Source organism: Talpa occidentalis, unplaced genomic scaffold, assembly GCF_014898055.3.
Source record: "Talpa occidentalis isolate TD23 unplaced genomic scaffold, MPIMG_talOcc4v2.1 talOcc4.4, whole genome shotgun sequence".
Taxonomy (NCBI): domain Eukaryota; kingdom Metazoa; phylum Chordata; class Mammalia; order Eulipotyphla; family Talpidae; genus Talpa; species Talpa occidentalis.
This window is the reverse complement of record NW_023604295.1, coordinates 125826298-125849274: the sequence shown is the minus strand read 5'-3', so window position 1 is coordinate 125849274 and position 22977 is coordinate 125826298. Positions and strand designations below refer to the sequence as shown.

General features: G+C 35.8%; 1 protein-coding gene across 1 annotated transcript; it reads left to right on the top strand.

Annotated features, from left to right (window-relative positions):
• The first annotated feature begins 1553 nt into the window (after positions 1 to 1553).
• Positions 1554 to 9452, top strand: SUCNR1 (succinate receptor 1). Its single transcript, XM_037526287.2, has 2 exons — positions 1554 to 1723; positions 6543 to 9452. The coding sequence occupies exons 1-2, from the start codon at positions 1721 to 1723 to the stop codon at positions 7488 to 7490; spliced, it is 951 nt and encodes a 316-aa protein (XP_037382184.1). The 5' UTR covers positions 1554 to 1720; the 3' UTR covers positions 7491 to 9452.
• Positions 9453 to 22977: the final 13525 nt, after the last annotated feature.

Here is a 22977-nt window from a genome sequence, read left to right as displayed (position 1 = left end):
CTGATTAGTGGTGCAGCCAAGATAAGAAAGGAGCTACTTTGCCTCTAGGGCCTGTTCTCTTAACCATCAGCTATATTACCTCATAGACGGTAAATTACATTACAAACTTGGCTGCTTTTCAAATTTTCATTGTTCCTCAAATCATAAATTTCAACATGTCACATTGTTACTAAAACAAAATAATAATAATAATAATAATAATAAAAAGCCAAAAACTTGAATAGAAATCATTTCCTGGGAGATTTATATTCTCACAAGCAAGACTACTGCACAATTCACAGAGCCCAGTGCAAAATAAAAGCACACTCCTCTTGTGAAAAAATTAAGAATTTTAATTAGGCAACAGTAGATCATTAAAACAAGTGTGTAATCCTTTGAAGTGTGAGGTCCTGTGAAGCTAAAATGTTGCACATCCATGATCAGCACTGACTCAGAGAAAACCTCTGACTGTGAATTTGGCCTCGACGCCCCATGCAGCTTTCCTTCTGTAGATCTGAAAAAAAAGCTTCACAGTAATAAGAGAACAACAATATTGGAGCCGTTTTACTAAAGTCCCTGTCCCAGAATCACTCTACCTTCTCCATTAAGAGCACCTGAAGCAATAGGACTGTTGATGAAGTAAGACTTGGAGAAAACCTAGGTTCCCAGATGCTTCTGGATTATGTGCACTATGAAAAGGAGAAGTAGAGACCACTTTTCATCTTGGCAGTCCACAGTAAGTTGGTAGTCAGGATGTGGGAGAAGAAAGAGGAAGCCCTGGGGGTCTCTCACCAACCCACAAAGGGAATCACCCTTATCTCCCTTTAAAATGGTGGCAGAGATATGTGAAACGCACCCAGTGGCTAGCCGTGTTTGGAGGGTGTCGTGGTAACCTATTACTTAAAATCAATAAGCCTAATCATCACATGCTTTGTTATTTATCCTTTTAAAATTATAGATGAAGTGATGTTTTACATTTTTCTTCCTTTTAAAAGTGGGAAAGAGCTGCATTTTTGAAAAATACATGTTAATTCTTGGACTTTGAGTCCCTCTGCTGTGTGCACACAGATACTGTTACTCAGTCTTGTAGGCAGCCAGGAATTAGGGCAGGTGAATTGCAATTTTTAGGTTTAAACTTGAGTTCCTTTCCATACTGGTTTTGTAACTTTGAGAAAGTTAATTAACCTCTCTGAACCACAGTTTTTCACTCTGTAAAGTGAGAAAATTTTTAAATAATAACCTCAGAAGATTTTTAGAAGCATTAAGTGTATGAAAGTGTTTTGTGCAGTGCCTAGCACACTGTAAAAGCACAACAGATTATACACTATTGTGTATAATTTGTGAATATTTGAATCTGCAAAACAAAGAGCAGAAGCAATTGTATACCCATCACAAACAGTCCTTATCTGTCCTCATTTGAATATGCAAATGAGCATTTAAAAAACAAAAAGGAGAGCTTTTTTGCTTTGAGAGTGAACTAAAATAATTTCAACAGTAGTTGTTAAATGTATTTTCCATGAGACGAGTAATTTGCCTCTATTTTCCAGGAAGTTCTATTTGAACGTCTGACTTAGAGTTCAAATGAATTATTCTTGGACTTTGAATTATTAATCTTGGCTGCATGATATGTAAATAAGACTGCAGTGACTATAACTATGTCTAGTTGCACGGCACTGGGTCAGAAGCAGTATCAAGTTGCTAGCAAAGAATTTCTGTCAAAGGATTCGGTCCTTCCAGCACAATGGTAAGTACAATGCTACTTATACTGCACAAGTATATAAAGTGATACTAGACTTCCCATTAGTTAGCGTTCCTTTTAAAAGTGTCTTAGAGGCAATGAAGGTTTTAAGTGATGTTTAAATGAACTGTCTGAATGTTATCCCTAAGCATATGTAGAACAGTAGAAGAAATTATAAGGAAGCCACATTGGTGTCCTCTCCGTTTATATTTTACCAAATTAAGTGCATTGTTTTCATTGCCAAAGCTTATATTAATTTTCTTAAAAGAGATTTGTTATATTTGCTAATGTCTTGGAAATTTATATTTCAGCAGAAATGGTACTTGGATTTAATTTAAATAAATATAACTACTTTACTTACAGAAAAAAACTTAAAGTTCCTAAATTATGTGAAATACTTTATCATGTACATTTTCATGTTTAGAAAACAATGTGTTAGAGGGAGTTTTAAGGTACCTAAAAGTTAAATTTAGCATTTATGTTTGTAAAAATTACATCATTCAAGAAAAGATGGAAAATTGCAGAAACTATTGTTATTATTGTTATTATTATTAAAATTGCAGAAACTTCCTGAACTTTCTATAATTTCTTAAATATTTTAAAGAAATTTATAAACATGCAATGTGATAGCACGTTATCACCTTTTGTACCTTGATTTTTAGTGTAATTTTTAATTATATATAAGTAATGTAATCATCAACATTAAATTACTGTATTTTTTCACTGTGAATATATATTTTCATGCAAATTGTTTATTAATGAAAGAAGCAGTTAGCTAAAGCAATACTCATTATGAGTATTACTTAATTTAATTTGAGTTTCAAAATATACATTTTTTAAAGACTGACTACAATTAAAGTGAAAGAAACATTAAAACATTAAAGAGATTAAAATGAGCACTACTGATCTGTTGACAGAAATAAATTGAACACTGTTTCTAGTTTAATAATTCTATTAGGCTTAGATATATTTTGATATATATAATTTAAAATTTCATCAGAATTGGCAATATGTTTTAAAAATCTGTTTTAAGAAATTCATTCAAATCAGCCATAGTCTATGTACCATAATTTGTATTTTCTAAAAATCAAGTCTGTAAGCACTAGAAAGCAAAAGAGAGAATATGAACTTTTCATGAGACAGTTTCTCCTTTAATTGGGAATTTTTCTTAAGGTAGCTTACTTCATCAATTTGTGGAATGGTGATGGCTGCACTAAAAACATACTTAATTGTAATTTGGAATCTAATTTGGATCCAATTGAGAATCTAAATTGTGGGTCTTGGTGAGGTTAAATTGACTAGCAAATATTAAACAGTTTTGCCTTTAGAAAACCACAATTTATTCATATTATGAACTTAGAAAAAATATTTTTAAATGAAATAAATTAAACAAAGAAGACTAAAAAGCATCACAAAATATATACTCTCATTCATGTAAAAATAAATTCAAATTAATGTTATTTATAGTCTAGGAAGCTATCTAAGTATTAAGAGCACTAGGTTTATGGACAATTTCATCTTTTGCCTATCTGTATTTTTAGTGAGTGTTATATAATATGTACTTTAAAACATTATTTGGAAAAAAAATGAAACAGTCACTCAGAGAAGTAGGACAAAGGAGACTAGTCATTCATTTTCCTTATTCCATTCCTGGTATTCTCTATCCCTATTTCCATTAATCTCTCATTCTGTAGACAACTCAAAGGCAAAAGAATTCTCTAAGACTTCAACATGGCTCTGAGCTTGCTTTGTGGTGCAATTGTTAATCTGACTTCTTCAGTCTTTATGAAGTATTTTCTCTCAGAGGCAGTCAAACCTTTCTGCTGCACATAAGCTACTGACATCCATCAGTATATGTAAGAAATGATAAGGCAGAAAGGTAAGAATTATGACCAGGAGGAAATTCAAAAATGAAACAAATGAATTTCTTAAGTGAAGAAAATTTTCTGTTGTCTTAATATTCATTTGAGTGTGAGCACCAGCTTTTTGAATATTTCCAAAAGAAAAAAAGAAAAAAGGAACCCATACTGAGCCTTGAAGAACTCTAACATTTAAAGTTTGGGCAAAGAAGGATTAGCCCACCAAAATATTTTACAGAGAGAAAAGAGGACAGACAGCAAGGAGATTGCCATGTCATAGAAGGCATGGAAGAAATGCTTGCAAAAGAAGGAAAATTAGGAGATTGTTATGTAACAGACAGGAAAGGAAGAGGGTGCTCCTAAAGTCACTGTATGAAAAACAGGTGAGATAGCAAGTAAAATTAGCAAAAAATAGCTATTAGATTGAGAACTATAGATGCTATTTTGGTGGATCTGCGGGCCTGAAGCCAAATTGGAGTAGACTGAGAAAGGAATGGATGTCAAGATGTCAAAACAATTAGTGAAAATAGCCTTTTTATATGTCAAGTGATGACAAGGAGGGAAACATGTGAAACCGGGGAGGTTTGTCCTTATTTTTAAGATTGACAGGGCAAGAAGGTTTTAATGCTGATGGAAAAGATGTAGTTGAGTTGGAGGAGAAGTCTGAGTAGACAGGATAAAGAAGTGTATCACATAGGATGATGGGAATTTGAGAATCAGTTGAATCAGGAGTAAGACCAGAAGAACAGACTTCCTCTGTTGGCAGAGGGACACATACAGAGACAGGGATCAGAGTGGATATCTGACAAATGAGCTTTATTTCAGAGAAGACAGAGGCAAAAACATCTACTAATGATGAGTAGGGAAGAGTAGGTGGGAGAGGTTTGAAAAAATTGTACAGCATATGAGATTGAGAAATGAGGTTTATTGCTGGGAATGAAGAGAGCAGTAGAATAAGATAATCCCAAAAACAAAGTGAAGCTTGGTTCCTTGGCAGTGCCATCTGCTGCCTGAGGAAGCACCTACCCAGCTTCTCCTATCGTTGAACTTAGTGGCAGGTTTCCATGGAAAGATATGGGGAGAAGCTCAGAGGAACTTAGGAGGTTTTAAAGTAATTAAAAATAGCTTATCAAAATATTGAACATAACATGTTTACAATTCCATGACAGATTTTCATAAATAAAACCCACTCAAAATACCAATGATCTTTAGTTGGAGTAAATCACTTGACTTTGTCAAAAGCAGATAAGAGTTTTCCACATGCCTTCACCATAATGAATTCTGCTCATTGTTGGCAAGCATACCCCCAAGGAATCGCAGGTGCATTTGTTTTTCTTTGCCTCTGTGTACCAAAATGCCTTGCTCAAAGACAATCTGTCAGGGAGATTTTTAGAAAGTTTTATTTTCAGCCTCACTTTCCCTTATTAGAAATAAGTGGCATATTTAACAATAGTGATCCCATACATTTTTATGAAAGTCAAGTTTTTGAGATACCTGGCCCCACCACAGTCCGACTTCGTTGCCAGAGTAAATGGCAGGTGATTAAGGCACTTGAGGTTCGGGTGAATGATTATTTATTTTCATGGGCCCTGTTTGGATAAGGTCTTTTACTATGTGTATAACCTCAGCAAAATACTTAATTTTCCAAGCCTCAGTGACTTCACATGTAAAGTGAAAGTAGTAACAGTGTCTCCTCATTATGTCATCTTGGGCATTAAATGGAATTAATCCTTAGCCAGTGTTGAGCAAACACATTGTACATGATAAGCTTTCAGTAAATAATAGCCATTGTTATCATTGCTAATATTTTTAGCTTCTCCACATTAAATTTTTTAAATATCCTTTAAAATGAATTTGTAGTTTATAAATTTAATATAATAAACATGATTCTTTATTAACATGGAAACAAAATAAATGCTATTATAAGAGCAAAACTAGAGTTCTAACAATCCCAGTTTCCTCTTCTGGGTTTGAATCAGTTCTACTTAACTCACAGAATTTGTCAAGAAACTACAATATGCTGGAGACCATGGTGGGTCCTGGAGACACAACAATGAAAGTAGACACCTCTTCACTTTGTCAGGTTGCAGTGTCAGTGCCTTTGAGGTTGAACAAAGCCAAAGCAGCTTTTCACTCATGGCTCTGTGATGGGGAAACACTAAGGGAAAGGGCCACTAAGGGGGGAAAGAAAACATGGAGGATCCCACACCCTGGCATTACAGTGGGGGCAGGGCCCCAGGGGTAAGATCTGCACCCCTCCAGTTCAATGAGAACAGGGATACTTCTTAACCTTTTTGCTGTTTGTCATCTTCCATGTGTGTTTCTATCTCAGGGCATTTGCATGTACTTTTCATGATGTCTGGAACACCCTTTGTCATTCTGTTGCATGCCTTTGCTTGTTTATGCCCTAATTCTTCCTGAGAGAATGAAATTTTTGAGATTAGCAACTTTGTTTTACTTATATTGGCTGTTATCCCCAGTGCCCAGCACATATTTCAGAGGTTCTCAGAGCAATAAAAATAACCATATTTTATGTAATGACTATTCAAAACATATCTAGTTTCCACTTTCTTGACCTATGTGAAGTTATTCAGCCTCTCATTAGTTTTAACCTCCAGGAGATAAGGCAACAAATTGCTAACTTGTATAAATAAAAATTAATAATTCAGAGCTTCTGTTACAATTATTTGCCCCCTCTCTAATTCAGAGCTTTAATTCTGAAGAAATTGTTCATTGTTTTAATCCTATGTGCATTTCCAATACACAAGTGAAATTGAAAAAAATGTAAATAAGTATTTGTTGAAATTATATATTAGTGGCATAAGTATGGGTGTGCAGATATACTATTTAGTGATGTAAGCTACTCTCAGTTTAACTTTTAAGTGGAACTTTTTATTATCACATTAAGCACAATATTGTCTTTAATTGTAGTTTGTTATATTCATATGTTTATGTCTCTTCTTTAGGTATGGAATACAACTTGTAAAAACTGGCAGGCCACAGAGTTTGCCCTGGAAACGTACTACCTTCCCATTTTTTATGGGATTGAGTTTGTTGTGGGAGTTATTGGGAACACAGTTGTTGTTTTTGGCTATCTCTTCTGCCTGAAGAACTGGAATAGTAGCAACATCTATCTCTTTAACCTCTCTATCTCTGATTTGATCTTCTTTTGCACCTTCCCTTTGTTGATAAAGAGTTATGCCCTGAAAGAATGGCTATATGGGGGCGTGCTCTGCATAATTAACCGATACATCCTTCATGCCAATCTCTATACCAGCATTCTTTTCCTCACTTTGATCAGCATCGATCGATATATGCTCATGAGGTATCCTTTCCGGGAACACGTTCTGCAAAAGAAGGAACTTGCTATCATATTCTCTTTGGCCATTTGGGTTCTAGTGACTTTAGAGCTACTGCCCATACTTCCTTTTCTAAGTCCTGCATTAGTCAATGGCACCATCTGTACTGATTACGCAAGTTCTGGGGATCCCGAAAGCAACCTCATTTATAGCCTGTGTCTAACCCTCGTGGGATTCCTCATTCCTCTTTTTGTGATGTGCTTTTTTTATTTCAAGATGGCTCTCTTCCTAAAGCAGAGGAACAGGCAGGCTACCATTGCTTTGCCCCTTGAAAAGCCTCTCAACTTAGTCATCATGGCGGTCGTGATCTTCTCCGTGCTTTTCACTCCCTACCATGTCATGAGGAACATGAGGATAGCTTCCCGCCTGCGGAGCTTTAAGAAGTTACCCTGCGCAGAGGCCATCATCAGCTCCTTATACATTGTGACTCGACCTTTGGCCTTTCTGAACAGTGTCATCAATCCTGTCTTCTATTTCCTTATGGGAGACCACTTCAGGGAGATGTTCATCAATAAAATGAGGCATTACTTCAAATCTTTTACATGCTTTAGATAATGTCCTCATGGACTAATGTTTTCATTCAGGGAAAAATGAGATCCTGCGGAAACATTGTTTCTCACACATGCTACTGTAGGCCAGTTCGAGTTTGATAAACTCATAGATGTATATTAGAGAGGGTCACAAATCTGACCCTGATTTAAAGACTTGGATCCAGGTGTGTGAAAAGAAGGACGTGAGAAGAATTTATTGATTTGTTCATCTCAAAACGGAAATGCATTGGGTTAGCACCATCTAATGTTTGAAAAGATGCGTTCAATATCCTAGGGGGAAGAGGAATAAAAGTTAAAAGAACAGCATTTTAATCATTGGTCAAATTGCGTGAAAAGAAATCTGTGTTAAAACATTTTTTGTTCTTATTCATATGATTCTATAATATAATGTGAGAACTGAATAGCAGAAGATTAAACAGATGCTATTAATTTTACCATTGTTAGCTCTTGAGACAACTTAAAGTAAATAATAGCAGTGGCAAACAAGAAAACAATATAATGAATTCAGGGCTTATTTTGTTGTTTGTTGTGTGGTTTATAGTGCAAAAAACCATACTAAATAGAACCTTAAAAGATGGTTCAAGAAAAAGAGAGATACTTTTGAGCTTGGATCGCAGGAAATTTAGATATAAATAAATTTATCAAAATAGTAAACAGAAATAACAAGAATTATTGTTAAAAAAAAACCTCAGCTATAGAACACAAAATGCCTATCAAGAAACCCAAAAGCAAGACAAGACAAAGGAAAAGAGAGTACACTGCATTTGTTATGATTCTGCCATCTGGCATTTTATTATCACAATTTGATTTTCAGTGCATGGAAATATATTAAAGTTCATTAGCCTTGCTGTTTTTGATTAAACAGTAAACTTTAAAATATATTAATATCATAAAACCAGCAAATAAGAGGAAATGAAATGCTAATACCCAAATTAGTTGGGTTAATTTTTCCTTTTGGAGGGAAAGTCATAATATTTTCTCCCTGCCCTTCCATACCACACTTGGTTAATTTACAAGGACAATTTTATCTCAGAGAGAGAATAATTTAAATCTGGAGTGAGCCCTTGTTCTCACAGAAAAGGATATAAAGCATTGGAGGAAATGTTCTAAATAAAATGCACGTTGTGATTTGTAGACTATAAGGAATATTTATGTGCATATCTATATATTTTTTTCTGAAGAAGTTTAGTTAGACACCATTTCAGGGCATAAAATAAATTTAGGACAAAAAACAAGTGTTGTATTAGCTTTTCAAAGTCAGACAAGTATCGCATAATAATAATTCACTTATTATATGCTAAAAAAAATGTCCATAAACTCCTTTTGTTGAAATGTTTAACTAAAAGGGGTAAATGACCTGAAGGATAAAATAAGCATCAGCCTGCTTTGAGATGCTCTGGCAACATTATATTCTGATATTACAAAAACCCAAAATGTTCTCAGTTAAATGTTTGTATATTGCAGCAACTGGAACATAATAATGCATTACTCATAAAACATTTGTTCTCTTACCTAACATTCAACTGTAAGATATGTTTCATACTTAACTATTTTTTATCAATTTTTTTTATTTCTGTGTCATTTTATAACTGCTTGATAATAAACTGAAAACAGACATTCCTGAATTGCCTCATTAGAAAGGACTACTGAAAGGGCCTTGGGAAAGAAGTATTTACTAATCTCTCTAAACAACAACATAAAATTTAAGTATAATTTGTATTTTGTGCATTGTTTTAAATTTATAAAGAAGAAATTAAATTTGTCCCACTTCTACTCCAAGGGAGGTAGTGATGGACTCTAATAGTAGAGGGAAATATTGTGTAAAGCCATAAACTCTTACACATATCTTGTAACCAAAATGTTACATAATTTTGTAGCCCATTTCTTAATTCTTGTCTTGCTCAAATTTGTACTGTGGAAACTTAATCTTTAAAAGAGTAAAGGAATGTGCATTAAAATTCTAAGACCGATGCCCTTGTGTTTTGTTATAGGTAATTGTAAGAATCACAAACAATGAATAGTGGAAATCTTACCTGAATTTATGGTTTTCAAAACAATGAGGCAAATTGTCTTTTAAGGGTCCTCTGGTGTCTTCAGAGTCCCATCCAGCACTTTGCAATTTGAATCCACCTATTCTCCCACCTGTATTTTCCTTAAGTGCTACCCTCTGGTCAAGAGAGCTACTACATTTCATTCTATTCAGAACATTATTCACTGTATTCCATTACACCCACATTATAAAATTTCTATTTGTATGTCTATTTTAGATGTCACTCCTTTTTTTAGAGGTTTTTTTTTTTTATTTATGCATACAAGCACTGGGGTATAGGCCAAAGGTGCAGGGGCGGGAGGTGGGGTGAGAGGATTCACCAGAGATAGAGTGGGGAGCAGACTAGGCAGATCTACTGAAATACACTGCTGAGGGGAATAGCAGGCAAGTCGGGAGAGGTCTGCTGCACCATGTGGGTCAGCAACCTGGCCTGGGATTGAACTCAGTCCTTAGTGACTGGTGAAAGCTTGATATGGCTGAGACTTTAACCCCTGTGCCACCAAGGAGGCCCCTGTCACTCCTTCTTAAAGCCTTCCTTTAGATCTCCTCCCATAATCTGAAAGTAAATATGTCCACTTCTGAGTCTCCAGGCTACTTTTAAGTGCTGGTTTTATGAAATGCCTGATCTTTCATCTTATATTATAGTTGTTTAGGTTCCAGTAAACTCCAAGTTCTGTGAATGTAAAACATAGCTAATTTTTTATTACCCTCATAGCATAACACCTAGCAACAAACACTTCAAATGATTGTCAATTATGAATGAGTGCCTTAGAGAACAAGTTTGGATTCAGTGCTCCTTTGCAGTCTGCATAATCAAACTATTTTCTGTCACCACTAGTTTTATAAGTAATCTATTTTATCTAAAGAATACTGAATACATATGTATATACATTATATATACATGTACATATCTCTTTTATCTCAGAAGAGCGAAGGCAGTGGAGTAAGGCATACTAGAATAACACAAGAGTGATGGGAATTTAGTGATTAGTTATTACAGTTGAGGAAAATATTACACACACACACACACACATACACACACACACACTTCCTACTAAGATGGCAACCTGAGCCCAGCAGAGTTCCTTCTCACTTCTTTCTAGCACTTCTCTTCTATCAAGTGTCATCACCCTATCACTTATTTAGTCAGTCATTTAGGAATAAACATTATTAACTACAAATATTGAATATGTCAGGATATAAAACAACTCATATATTTGCATTTTATGCATTATATATGCAAATGCATGTCTTAAAATATAGTTATAAAAAATAAATATTTTCCTCTCATACCTGTCTTCCATCACTAGAAAGAAATTCTTAGTCCTAAAGCCAACCATCCCCATTAGTAAAGAGTGTAGGTTTCCCAACTGTCATATCTCTGACTAGATATACATGTTCAAATTCCTGGATAAACTTCACTTGGCCTTGAATTCAAGCTTTGATCTTCCTTTGCTATGGATTCCTATGGAATTACTCTTTTTGTCAGAGCCACAATGGGGAAGAAATTCAGGCCCTAAATTCCACCCTAAGCCTTCAATACCAGAAATAGTAATAGCAAAGCAAACACTTAACTGGCATTAACTGGCATTTAAAATGTGTCAGACACATTTGCTGTGGCAGTTTGTAAATTTTAACTCATTCAATACTTACCAAAACCTATCAAGTTTACATGCGAGGAAACCAAGGTTTAGAGAATTTGTTGGGTTGCTCCAGGTTACACAGTCAGTAAGTGGTACTACAATCTTCAGAGACCACAGATTTAACCTGATGCAGTAAACTATAATTGCATAGAAGTTGCATAGAAGTTTTAGGATCTGTCCAAGGATATTTATTTCATAATCTGTCATATGGTTGGATCCCAGTGTTATTTTATAAAATTTCTAAGGAAGACCACTCTAGGATAATGCAAAATGACTTTTATGATAAGGTATTGAGTGACAGTCACATTTTATTTATAAGAATAAGATATGGGATGCTTTTATAATCTTGAATTTAATCACATGGTATGGAATCCATGAATATTATTTTCACAAGATAGAATAAAACTAAGAATACTTAATATATCAGAACAGAATAGACCAGGCATGTGATGTTTCTAGGAAGCTATAATAGTATTTTTGTAATGTAGTATTAAGTTCTGTGACTCAGAACACTGTATATTTTAGTGAGATTTACCATCAGAATCAATGAGTTATATTCATATTTTATCAAAATGCTAATAATATAGAAATGTTTTATTGGAAAATTTACTCTGATAACTTTCCATTGAAAATAGCAATGTATTCAAATGCAAAATTTGCTCTTGTCCTGTATATAATATTCAATTAGATGTGTTAAATCTAGCAGTAAAAATATTGACTTAACTTGTTTCCTAAAGATAATAAATCATACTAATTTTCATGTCATATTTAAATTCATGTAGAACAATATGTCATACTGATGTGTGTGCATATTTCACATACAGAAAAGAAACAAGGAATGTGCTATATAAGATTAATAGCTCTGTCATGGTAACTCACTAGCTCTCCCAAGAAAGTTGCGATATTGTCCCCAAAATACTATTTAGGAAACAGGATTTAAAAAAGCCACTAATAGAGCCCTCAAATCAAGTGTCAGAACTGTCTAAAAATTAGCTCTAAATCCAAAGAGATGTGAACTCTCGATGACAATGTCTTTTGAAGTGAAGGTAAATAACACAATATTCAATATACTAAGATATAAACAAAAAAAATCTGTTCAAAACTACCGTGGGTCAGAATTTTTCAGTAGCAAAACATTGATATGGAAATAACATGTTTAACTTTTTCCTCCTAAGTTATGTACTTTATTTAATCTAAGATTTAACTTCAGAGAATGCAAAAGATTTTTCAAATTAATTTAATGAAAACTAATTTCAGAATTATATAGTCAAAATATGCTAAGTTAAAATATATAAAAATACATATTTTAAAAGTCTGCATTTAAATTCATTTGTGCTAATCTTGAAAATTATTCTCACGGGAAAATATGAGGGGATACTTTCTTAGACTTACAAGCAGTTGCTGAAACAGTTGAGGTCCCAGCTTGCCATTATTACATTGTACAGACTTCCTGTGGGTTTTAACGGATAAAAACTAAGTAAGAAATATTTTGTTGTGCTGGAATATTGGCATAATCTACAAGTTTCCAATGCATGCATAAGAAACTATTATCTCGGCTTTAGCGTCAGTTAATCCACAGCTAGAATAAAGAATGTGCATGGAAAAATGTGGGGCGGTGCAGCATGCCTTTTATAGGTATGAGGAACTCTCTGGACCCATAGTTAAAAGCAGGCAAGTTCAGCCAATTCTTGCCCAGAAAAAAGTCTTAAAAAGGATATGTGTGATTCTGTGCGCAGCCAATGTGGGTCACTTGGATATTTTTTCTGCTTCATGTCTGAGTTCTGCAGAGAAGAGTAGATATAAGTTAATTCAAGAAGAGGTGTTTTATTAGAAACTTTTTAAAACATTGGGGGAATAAGCAGCATAGCTTTCAACTATGCTGCACAACTTCCTTTCACACATATTACCCAACACCCACATAGAGTGCAAGATAAAAATACAGATGAAAAGTTCTCCCATACTCAGTCATGGAACTGTTTTTCTAATGCAAATTTTATAATAGTTATTGGCTATGTTGGTGGTGCTACAGGAACCTTAAATGCTAGATCTAAGAGTACCCATCAGGAACAAAGTGGTTAGTCAGATCTTCCTGTTCAGCAATCCTAGTATGATAACATAAAAAAGAATTTGCAAAAGCCGAGGGGATGGCTGGATGAGCATATTCATGTGTACAAGTGAGACATGTCCCACTGGCTTTACAAAAATACACACACCTGGGCAGGACTTTAGACGTGCTGAGTAGTGGAGTATGCACTAGTACAAGCTTTGGTATTCAATGAGTCCATCTGTGTTCCCAAATTGGTGAACCAATATATATGACATGTATATATACATTTGCTATAGGGAAATATAAATATCCACATACTCAATACATTTAACAGAAAGTAAAGCTCACTACTATGTCAATTACAAATTTACTTACAATTGTAAATGCTATAAATTAATAAATATAAATTTTTATACTCAAATCACATATAGAATCAAGTAAGAGTCAAAGGTACAACTTATTTTCAAATCAGCATTATTCAAATCATTTCTATTACACAAAATACTCCCTACTTTAAATGTAATAATTTGTTAGAATATTGTATTATTTTATTACTTTTATTTTCATTTAAGGCATTCTGATATATTTCATGAGCTGGAAAGAAATATTGGCTCTAAGTGTTCTCTAACAATTAGGAAAATAAAGTCTTTAAAACTTTTTTTAATTTTTCTTTTCTGTATCTTTGGAGGACATAATGACCTTTTACAGAATAGTGACGATAAAGCTGATAAAATGATACCTACACCAGCAGCGAGAGCTCAGCCACTCCTGGACATCCATTATGAGCTACAGCAGCAAACAGCAGGGCCTGGGCCCTGCTGGCTGAGGCTCTTGGAGCTGCAAGCCAGAGGACACAGGTCTGAGAAACAGTCTCGTGTTTGGGGTGGGATTGATTATCCTTTGGATAGCAGAGACCAGTGTAAAATTCAACAAGGTCAACACGGAGGAGATTCACACTATATTGAGCAGAAGATGGGTGGAGAGAGGAGGAGGTTGTGGTCTGGGGTAGAGAACACCAGTGTCAGGGCTCTCGGCTCAGCCATTTCCCTGGGGGTGAGGATGAGCAGCACTTGTTGTAAAGACCCACACTCTTAAATTAGAGGAAAGCCTTGTGGGGAGCCAGGTTCTCTGCACAGGCTGGGTCTCTCGTAGAGATAATAGCAGAGCAGGCATTCTGAACTCCCTCTTCCTACTTAAGACTGGTGCTTACCATGTGAGGCACATGAAGACTACAGGGACTGTTGAATCTCTCATCCCAAACCACAAAAAGGAGGGATAATGGAGGTGCCACAAACAGGAGCCTGTCCCACCACAACACATCGATTCCAACATCTGGGTGCTTCCAAGCCACTCCTGCACCTTGCTCACTCAGCAACTACAAAACAGATCCCAGTACACACAGAAGCCAGCAAGGACGAATAAGAGTATCAGATCTGCAATACCACCTACAGGTAAAGCAATTTATTTTTATTTTTTTAATTTTTAAACAATATTTGCTTCCCCTAACCCCCTCAGATTAAGTCCCCGTAGAATTTCCTTCCCCAAGGCACCCATGCACCATCATACAGGTAAAGCAAATTAGTGTAACCTTATAAACTACTGTTAAAGGCAATAAACATAGTAGAATAGGGAAAGATCAAGTAGGAAATGGGCAGAGAAAAAGATATAACATGGAAATACAAGACCTCAACAGAGCATAACATCACAAGGTGAGAACAACACTCCAGAATTCAAACACAAAGAATGGAAGACTATATCACCAATCTGAGCAAGTTCATAACTGCTACCGTAAAGATACTTAAAGAGATAGCAGAAAACTCAGAAAGGCAAGTCAAAGAAATACAAGTAAACTCATAAGAAAACAGTCAAAACACTCTATGACATTAGCTTCAGTGATATCTTTGGTGACTTTATTCCAATGGCAAGGAAATAAGCACAAAAATAAACAGATGGGACTACATCTAACTGAAAAACTTCGGCACAGTGAAAGAAACTATCATAGAAATGAAAAGACATCCCACTATATGGGAGAAAAATATTTGCATACCACAAATCTTACAAAGGGCTAATATTCAAGATCTACAAAGAACTCATACAACTGAACAAAAAGAAACAAATAATCCAATAAAAAAATGGGCAGAATCGCTAAATAGCTATTTCTACAAAGAAGACAGGAAAATGACCAACGGGCAATGAAAAAATGTTCAACACCAGTTGTCACTGGGGAAATTCAAAGTAAAACCACAGAGAGCTGCCACCTCATTCCGGTGAGATTGGTCCATATCTAATATCCCAGAAACAAGTGTTGAAGAAGATTTTGAGAAAAAGGAACCCTCATACACTGTTGGGGATGTAGTCTGGTCCAGCCCCTGGACCAGTGAAAAACAATTAGGAGATTTTTCAAAATATTAAAAATCAATATACCATATAATCCAACAATTCTGCTCATTGGTATTTACCCAAAGAGTGCTAAAACAGTAATTCCAAGGGATATGTGTATTCCTATGTCCATTTCAGCAATATTAAACTAGCCAAGTTATGAAAACAACCTAAGTACCCAACAACAGATGAGTGGATTAAGTAGATGTGGTACACTGGTACACATATACCATGGAATACCATTCAGCTATAAGAAAAGATGTAATTTTGCCATTTCAACAATATGTATGAGTTGGAGGGGATTATGCTAAGTAAAATAAGCCAGAAGGAGAAAGACAAATAGGGCAGGATTTAGCTTATATGTGGATAAGGAGAAACAAAATAAAGAAATTAGCAAAAATTAATCAAAACAAAGCTGAGAAATATGACTGCAGCATTGAGCTTACTAGAGGGGGCGAGTGGAGTTGAGAACAAAGGGGGAGGGAACCCAATATTTTAAGATGAAGGGACATGGCTGTTCTGGGGGTGAGTGTTGTATGGCTATACACATTTGAGGAAGTGTGAGCCTATCACCCTGAATCATATGCAGTATTGTAAACCAATGTCACCTCAATCATAAAAATTAATAATAATAATAATAATAACAATACCTAAAGGGCTTTTATAAGCTTAAAGGACATGATAAATTAGAGATAACATGTCTTGAAATTTAGAGAAATGAAGGGCAAAATAATCTTTATAACATCATATCATTAAACAAACAATGAAGTGATTTGGACAATCATGGGAACAAAATGTAATGAGTGAATGGAATGAAAGGCAGCAATTTGATTACATGGCATGAAGGAAGGAATTTTGTTGTTGTGTCCAGTAATTGGGATATGCTGAAAAATAAATAATAATTATTCACTGAATAATCACTAAATCAGGGCTGAAGTGGTTTTTTTGGGGGGGGAGGGGGCAGAAACATTAGTCATTTATAGTTTCAACAAGTATAACTCAAAAATTCTCAAAGAATAACACATGCAGTTTGTCATCTGGTCTTTCACAGCTCAAAATTATTTCATTTTTAAGAAGCCCTTCTTCCCTAAGATAGAATTTACAATGATTTGTGTATCTAAAAACATTTGTAAATATTTGCTCTCAATTCTGTGGTCTATAAATAATGATGGAAGAATACTGACTATTTGGTTTTCAATTTTTCTGAAACTTTTAAGTATTCATTTTGGAATAAAAAAACAAATTACCTTACATATGCAAGCGCATAATGCACGCTTTCCATGATGCAGCTTCAATATTTATCAACTGATGGAAGATTTTGTTTTGCCTGTACCCTCTCCTGTATTATTTTAAAGTAAATGCCAGATATTGTATCATTTGACCCATAAATGTTAATATTTTTCTCTAAAGATAAGAACTTGTTTTTTAAATCGCTGTCAGTGTATGTAGAATGGCTTACTGTCCTGTGTCCTCACTTGCACTGTTAGGGAATTCTGAGTGTGACATCTGCCATGTGACTTTATAGGTTCTCTCCTGGGGACAGCATCTGCTTACCCACGTGTGGATGTTTTAATGCTGATGACAACAGCAGAGCTGCATGATTAAGTTTAGCCTATGTGCTCTTGACACCGACCACTAAAGGAACATACAATCTAGGGAGACTGAGAAACTTGTGAAATACATTTGTCTAAAGCAGAACTCAGATAATGCCTCAGTGAAAGAGAAACAAATACTTGAGGTTTGAAAATGATTTGCAATTATGTCATCAAAAATTAAGATATTTCTTTAATTTTGTCAAACATCAATCTTCAGTTTTAAAATTTTCTGCTCTATCAAAACATGTGATATGTATACATGAAATAAATGTATTATGTGTCTGTATATACATACATATACACAATGTATAGTAGTTGTATGTAAACCAAATACTTTTTCACCTTTTCAAATTAATGTAATCACACATTATAATTGTGCAATGTCTCTAAAATCGCTAGGCATCCTCTCCGTTGCTTTCATTTATTGCAATTTATTAGTTGACTAAATTAGGTTATCTGTCCTATAGATTTTACTGTGGCCTGAATTTTGCTGGTAACAAAGCCATGACTACCATTTAACATGTTCCTCTGATTACTAAATTTTTTATAAATTAGATTTTAAATCTAGGGACTTAATCTCTTTGATGTTTACTTGTTACTTGGTTGCTTTTACAAAGTTACTTGTAGATAGTGTTTGCTTTTTAAAAGGCCTAAAAACTTAACTGTTTTCTAACCAAATTGTTAAGACTCTGCCATAACTAAAACTGTATTTTTCATATTTACTTCTCTTGATAATCATTTATTTAATTCAGGTATTAAGATTTCTGTATTTAAAGGGATGTCTGAGGGCCTTCCACGCCTCTGACCTGTACCCCAGCCCTTGTTTAAATAAATAAATAATTTTTTTCCAAAAAAGAATGAATTTAATTTAAAAAAAAAATAAGGGGATGTCTGAGAATAAAATTGCTAATAGCTTTGCTGATGAGAAATCTTAGTCACTAATAGTTTGGTGATCACATCAGAGGTGGTCTAGGTGTGAATCCTGAAATACATGGATGCTGTCAGAAATACCTCTGCAACTCTTTCGTAGCCTTGACTCCCTTTTATAGACAGAAACTTTCATCTCTAACCCCAATGTAAGGTTCAGCCTAAACCCAAACCAAAGCTCAGACCTAGCAAAATTGCCAGCTTTAGTCCCAGTCCTAGGTTCTAGTCCCAGCCCCAGACCCTGACCCAGATTCAGGCCCAGCCCCAGTCCTAGTGCAAACCCAGTTCCAGACCCAACCCTGAACCCTGCCCCAGGCATAACTCAGATCAGGCCACAGGTATAGACCCAGTTTCACACCTAAGTCTAGCACCAGACCTAGACCTAGCCCTATCAGTAGACTTGACCTATCACCTTGACTCAGGCACAAACATAGCCAGAGTCTCAGACTAGCCCCAGGCTCTGATCCAGACCCAAACCTAGCCCCAGGGACAGCTCCAATCCCAGGCGCAGGTCCAGACCCAGGCCCAGGCTTAAACAGAGACCCAGTTCCAGACTTAAACACAGACCCACCTTCTGATCCAGACCAGGCCCAGTTCCATTCTAGCCCCATGCTCAAGTCTCTGGGCCTCTATCTGTTCATACTAGGTACAATTAAACCCAAGCTTAGATCTCCATTCCCAGTCAAGCTCCAGCTTCTATCTGATCCCTGAGCCCAATCCAGACCCAGACCCAGACCTAGATGTACGGCTGTAGGGGTATAGTTGAATAATGTTGTTGTTTTTTTAATTATAGTGCTAATAAGGCAAACTTTTAATTTGGGTGCGTTTCCTTTGGGGGTTGCCCTATAAAAGCTACACTGGGGTCTTTTTCTTCTCTGTAGTTTTCAATATTTGAAAGTTCATATTTAAACTTTCTTTACAGATGTTTTAATATTTTTATTCCACTTGCCACCTCTTTCTCTGTATCAGCTGTTTGTTTTGTGACCCTGACCACTCTTGCTGGTGTTGGTTCTGTAGGCTTTATTTATTGCACAGAGCTCTGGGACCTGCTGAAATTTAGATTTCAGTAGCCTGACCTGTGTAATAAGATTTCCTTAACCATTTGTAGGAATGGACAACTTGTTTTCAACTCTGTCCATTTCCCATCTGTGGCAATAAATGCCCAGATTTCATGGTTGGCGCATCCAGATCCTTTGGGAAGGTGGTGGCAAGTTTCCGGTATCACCCCCACCCCCGCCCACCCCAATTTATCCTATACTCTTTCTCCCTTTATGCCAACTTCAAAGGATATTTATTTTATTTCATTAGCACTTTCTTAGAATTTGGAAAGTATTATCTTTATTCAGAATCCATTTCTTCAAAACACCCCAAATTTTGTGAATAATTGAAAGCTTTCTCACTTTCCTCCACTGGAGGTCACTGTATATTTATGGAAAAGCTTACGAGGTTTTCCTTTCTTTTTTTTCTTTTTCTGTTTTTTATGGTAAATAGTCAGTTACAGATTGTTTTCAGTGCCTTTTCTTCTTTTTCTAGGGGGTAATATAATTTATTTTTTTGGAGGGGATTCTATAAACAGTGTATTTTGAAGAGCAGATATGTCTATTTTTTTTCCCTTACTTTCTCTCAGGCCTACGTTCCAGTGTCCTGGTATTTGTTCATCACCCTCTAACCCTCTGGTATGCACTGCGATAACATCTACATCTCCCTCTACTTTGCCTCTTCCGTGTCTAAGGGCACGTCTGTTAAAGTAAGTAAATAAATAAAAGATAAAGCAGATCCAAAATGGAGTTATTCATCCCTGTTACAATCCCATCCTGCCAAAACTTAATACCTAAATGTAACTTCAATTTTTCCCAGAAGTGAAAGTTTAAACTTGTCATCTGGGAATTCCAGGTCAACATTAACAAGATAGACTGCATCATAAGGACCTTCACCTAAAGGAAGGTGGTTCTCCCTGAAGTAATATATTATTCTTTTGCTAATGACCTTGTCCCATCCTTATCTGATTTTTAAAATATTATTATTTTTTATTTTTTTAAATTTTTTACATCATTGTTCATTTTTAAACAAATCCCTTTCTGATTTTAAATGCCTTCCATTCTGAATAACTTTCTTTAATATCTTTCTAATTCCTAGATATTAAGCTGCTTGATTCTTGAACCAGTTCAATTTTTTAAATTAACTAGTTATGATTTTTGTTATTTAACACTTTGAATTCTCCTTATCCTGTAAGTTCTGTTTAATTTCTCAGTTGTTGCGTGTGTGTGTGTGTGTGAAGGAAAGAAAAAAAATTGAAAACTTGTCAGTGTTAGTACAAAATTATAAGAGAACTAACTAAGCTAAAGTATCTGTGGTCAACTCTGACAAAGAAAATCTCTGATTCTACTTTTCCATTGCTAGGTGATCATGACTTGGCTGGGAACATGTACACTGAGAGTTCTTTGAGGCTTGCTTTTTCCCGGGTACCATAGAAAACCTGTCTCCTCTGTTCCTACCACAGAGGCATCTCCATGAAAAAGGAAGATTCCACATTCCCTGCCCCACCTAAGGAGGGATAGAGCTGAGCAGCAAGGGGAAGCTTGAGACACAGAAGAGAAACTGGAAAGGAGACACAGGAGGGGAGACTCTTGTGGCAGAGAGAACGGTGAAGATAAAGTGTGTGCTGCTTCTTGACTGTGGATTTACACCAGGGATTTGGGGCATCTGGAGGAGACACATGGAGTCGAAGCATGTGGGCAAGAGGCACATGGGGAGGCTGACAATGGCAGGCTTTATCTTGTTTTAATTTTGCTCCTTTCATTGCAGACTTACCTGGCCCCTTCTGTACGTTTCCCATGGTTTCCCAACACAAAGTACCTTAGATTTATGGCAAGATTTTGGGCCCCAGCAGCCCTGTTTTGGGCCAATTCTGTTTGGGCATTTACTCACGAGGGGATGGGTTACTCTGGGTGTTTCTTTGGGAAACTATATTCTTTCTCTTCCCCCGCTATGCACAATCATTCTATTAGAGGTCATATACACTAACCACATGCTTTGTCTTTATGCAGTGGAATGCAAACCCCTTTAGAAAGTGCAATTTGGGGGGCCTTGCAGTGCCCCTTATTCTGCCTGATAACAATCCAAGATATCTACCAAAATCCATCTGCACTCAGCATTTACCCCATCTGGAACTTGGCTAAGGAGAAAGTAGGGTAACTTCAGCCATCTCACTTACTCAGTTTCCAAATTCTAGCCTCTTCCCCCCAGATTTCACTTCTCACTCACTTACTAAACTTTGTCTCCTTTTGTGTGAGAAAATACTCATCTCAGCATGTATTTTTTCCCCAACTGTATCCTCAAGACTCTAAGTTCAGCAGTCCCCAGAGGCTTAGCTTTTTGTAGCTTAAAAATTCTTTATGATCTCAAAAAGTTTGGCTCTTATAAGGCTTGACTTTCAAAATTCCTGGCACATAGGGGTTTTAACATATCCCTTCAGGAAATCAATTGATTTCCTCTTTCTCAGCTTTATTTGCTTTCTCTCAAGGGGATGAAAGCTACTTACTTTATGGATCGAAATTGGGGCAGCAACTGGTAAGAAGAAGGAACAAGCAAGGTTATTTTCTCTAAACTATATTACACAACAGAAGGAATAAAGCTGAATGTCAGACACTTGGTAGTTGCTTAAAAAGTATCAGTTTCACTATTCACAACATTTTCTTCAATTTATTAAATAAGATATTTGCATTCCTATTGGAACTGAAATCATTGCTTTTTGCTCTGCCCTGTGCACCTTTAATATATATAAAACTACATAACCATTTCTCTTTGGCCACAGCAGACAGGACTGTCTGATATTGAACCCAGTTAGTTTCTATCTCCTTAAAGGAGGATCTGGAGTAGAGAACCAAATAAGGATCGTGATCACATGGCAAGTATGGCATATGTCTCTGGAAGTTCAAATGCAGCTGTGACTATAATGACTTAAACTGTTTCTTATCCAAATGACTGAGCAGATGAAAAGCTTGTTGAGTTAGTCCATGGTAGCAAAGATACCAGAAGAAGCAGTGGCAGTGACAAGAATTAGTGAGTTTCCCATCACTCCAGGTACATGAGGTTTGAGTCATTTTACCAGCCCCAATTACAGGACATTATTCTAGGTAAGAAGACCCCAAGAGATTGCTGGAACTGTAAAGTGGTCAGGAAATGTCCATTGCAAAGTGCAAGACCTACACCAGACAAATCTATGAGGACACTTCTTAGACCACCTCCGAAATTTTCATAGCTGTGGTCACATAGGCTACTATTAAAAAGCTTGCCACCTACTGGATGTCTAAGATCAGGGACAATGGCAGGATGAATTATGGCTGCCATAATCTGCCATAATCAGGCTCTAAAGAAATCTGAAGCAGAAGAGTATATAGTCATAAGGCAGGAAAGGTTTTGAATGAAATCTTTCTGTGAAATTTTGATTTAGGATGCTCTCAACTTTTTAATATTAAAAGATGATTACTAACTATTGTGATAACTTCTAATAACATAATTTGATCATATTTGATTATTGAAACTGACAGATGTCGGTGTACCCAAAGAAGTCAATACCAACATGTCCTAACTAGATTTCCCAAATGAGAAAAGGCTGCAAATGAGCTTAGAAAATTTTGACTTCATTGATTCCTTAGAGTGCATCTAATGGGAGAGAATAGAAAAGCAACCTGATAGGAATGTGAAATTCTCTAAGTGAGAATGGGTTGTTGGAAAAGGCATAAAATATACTTGTCCCTTTAAGGAATATGGTTTAAAACCTATCAGACCATTTTAAAAAATTGTTATCATCACAGAACTGAGTTTTGGAATCCAAATGAGACTTGCGA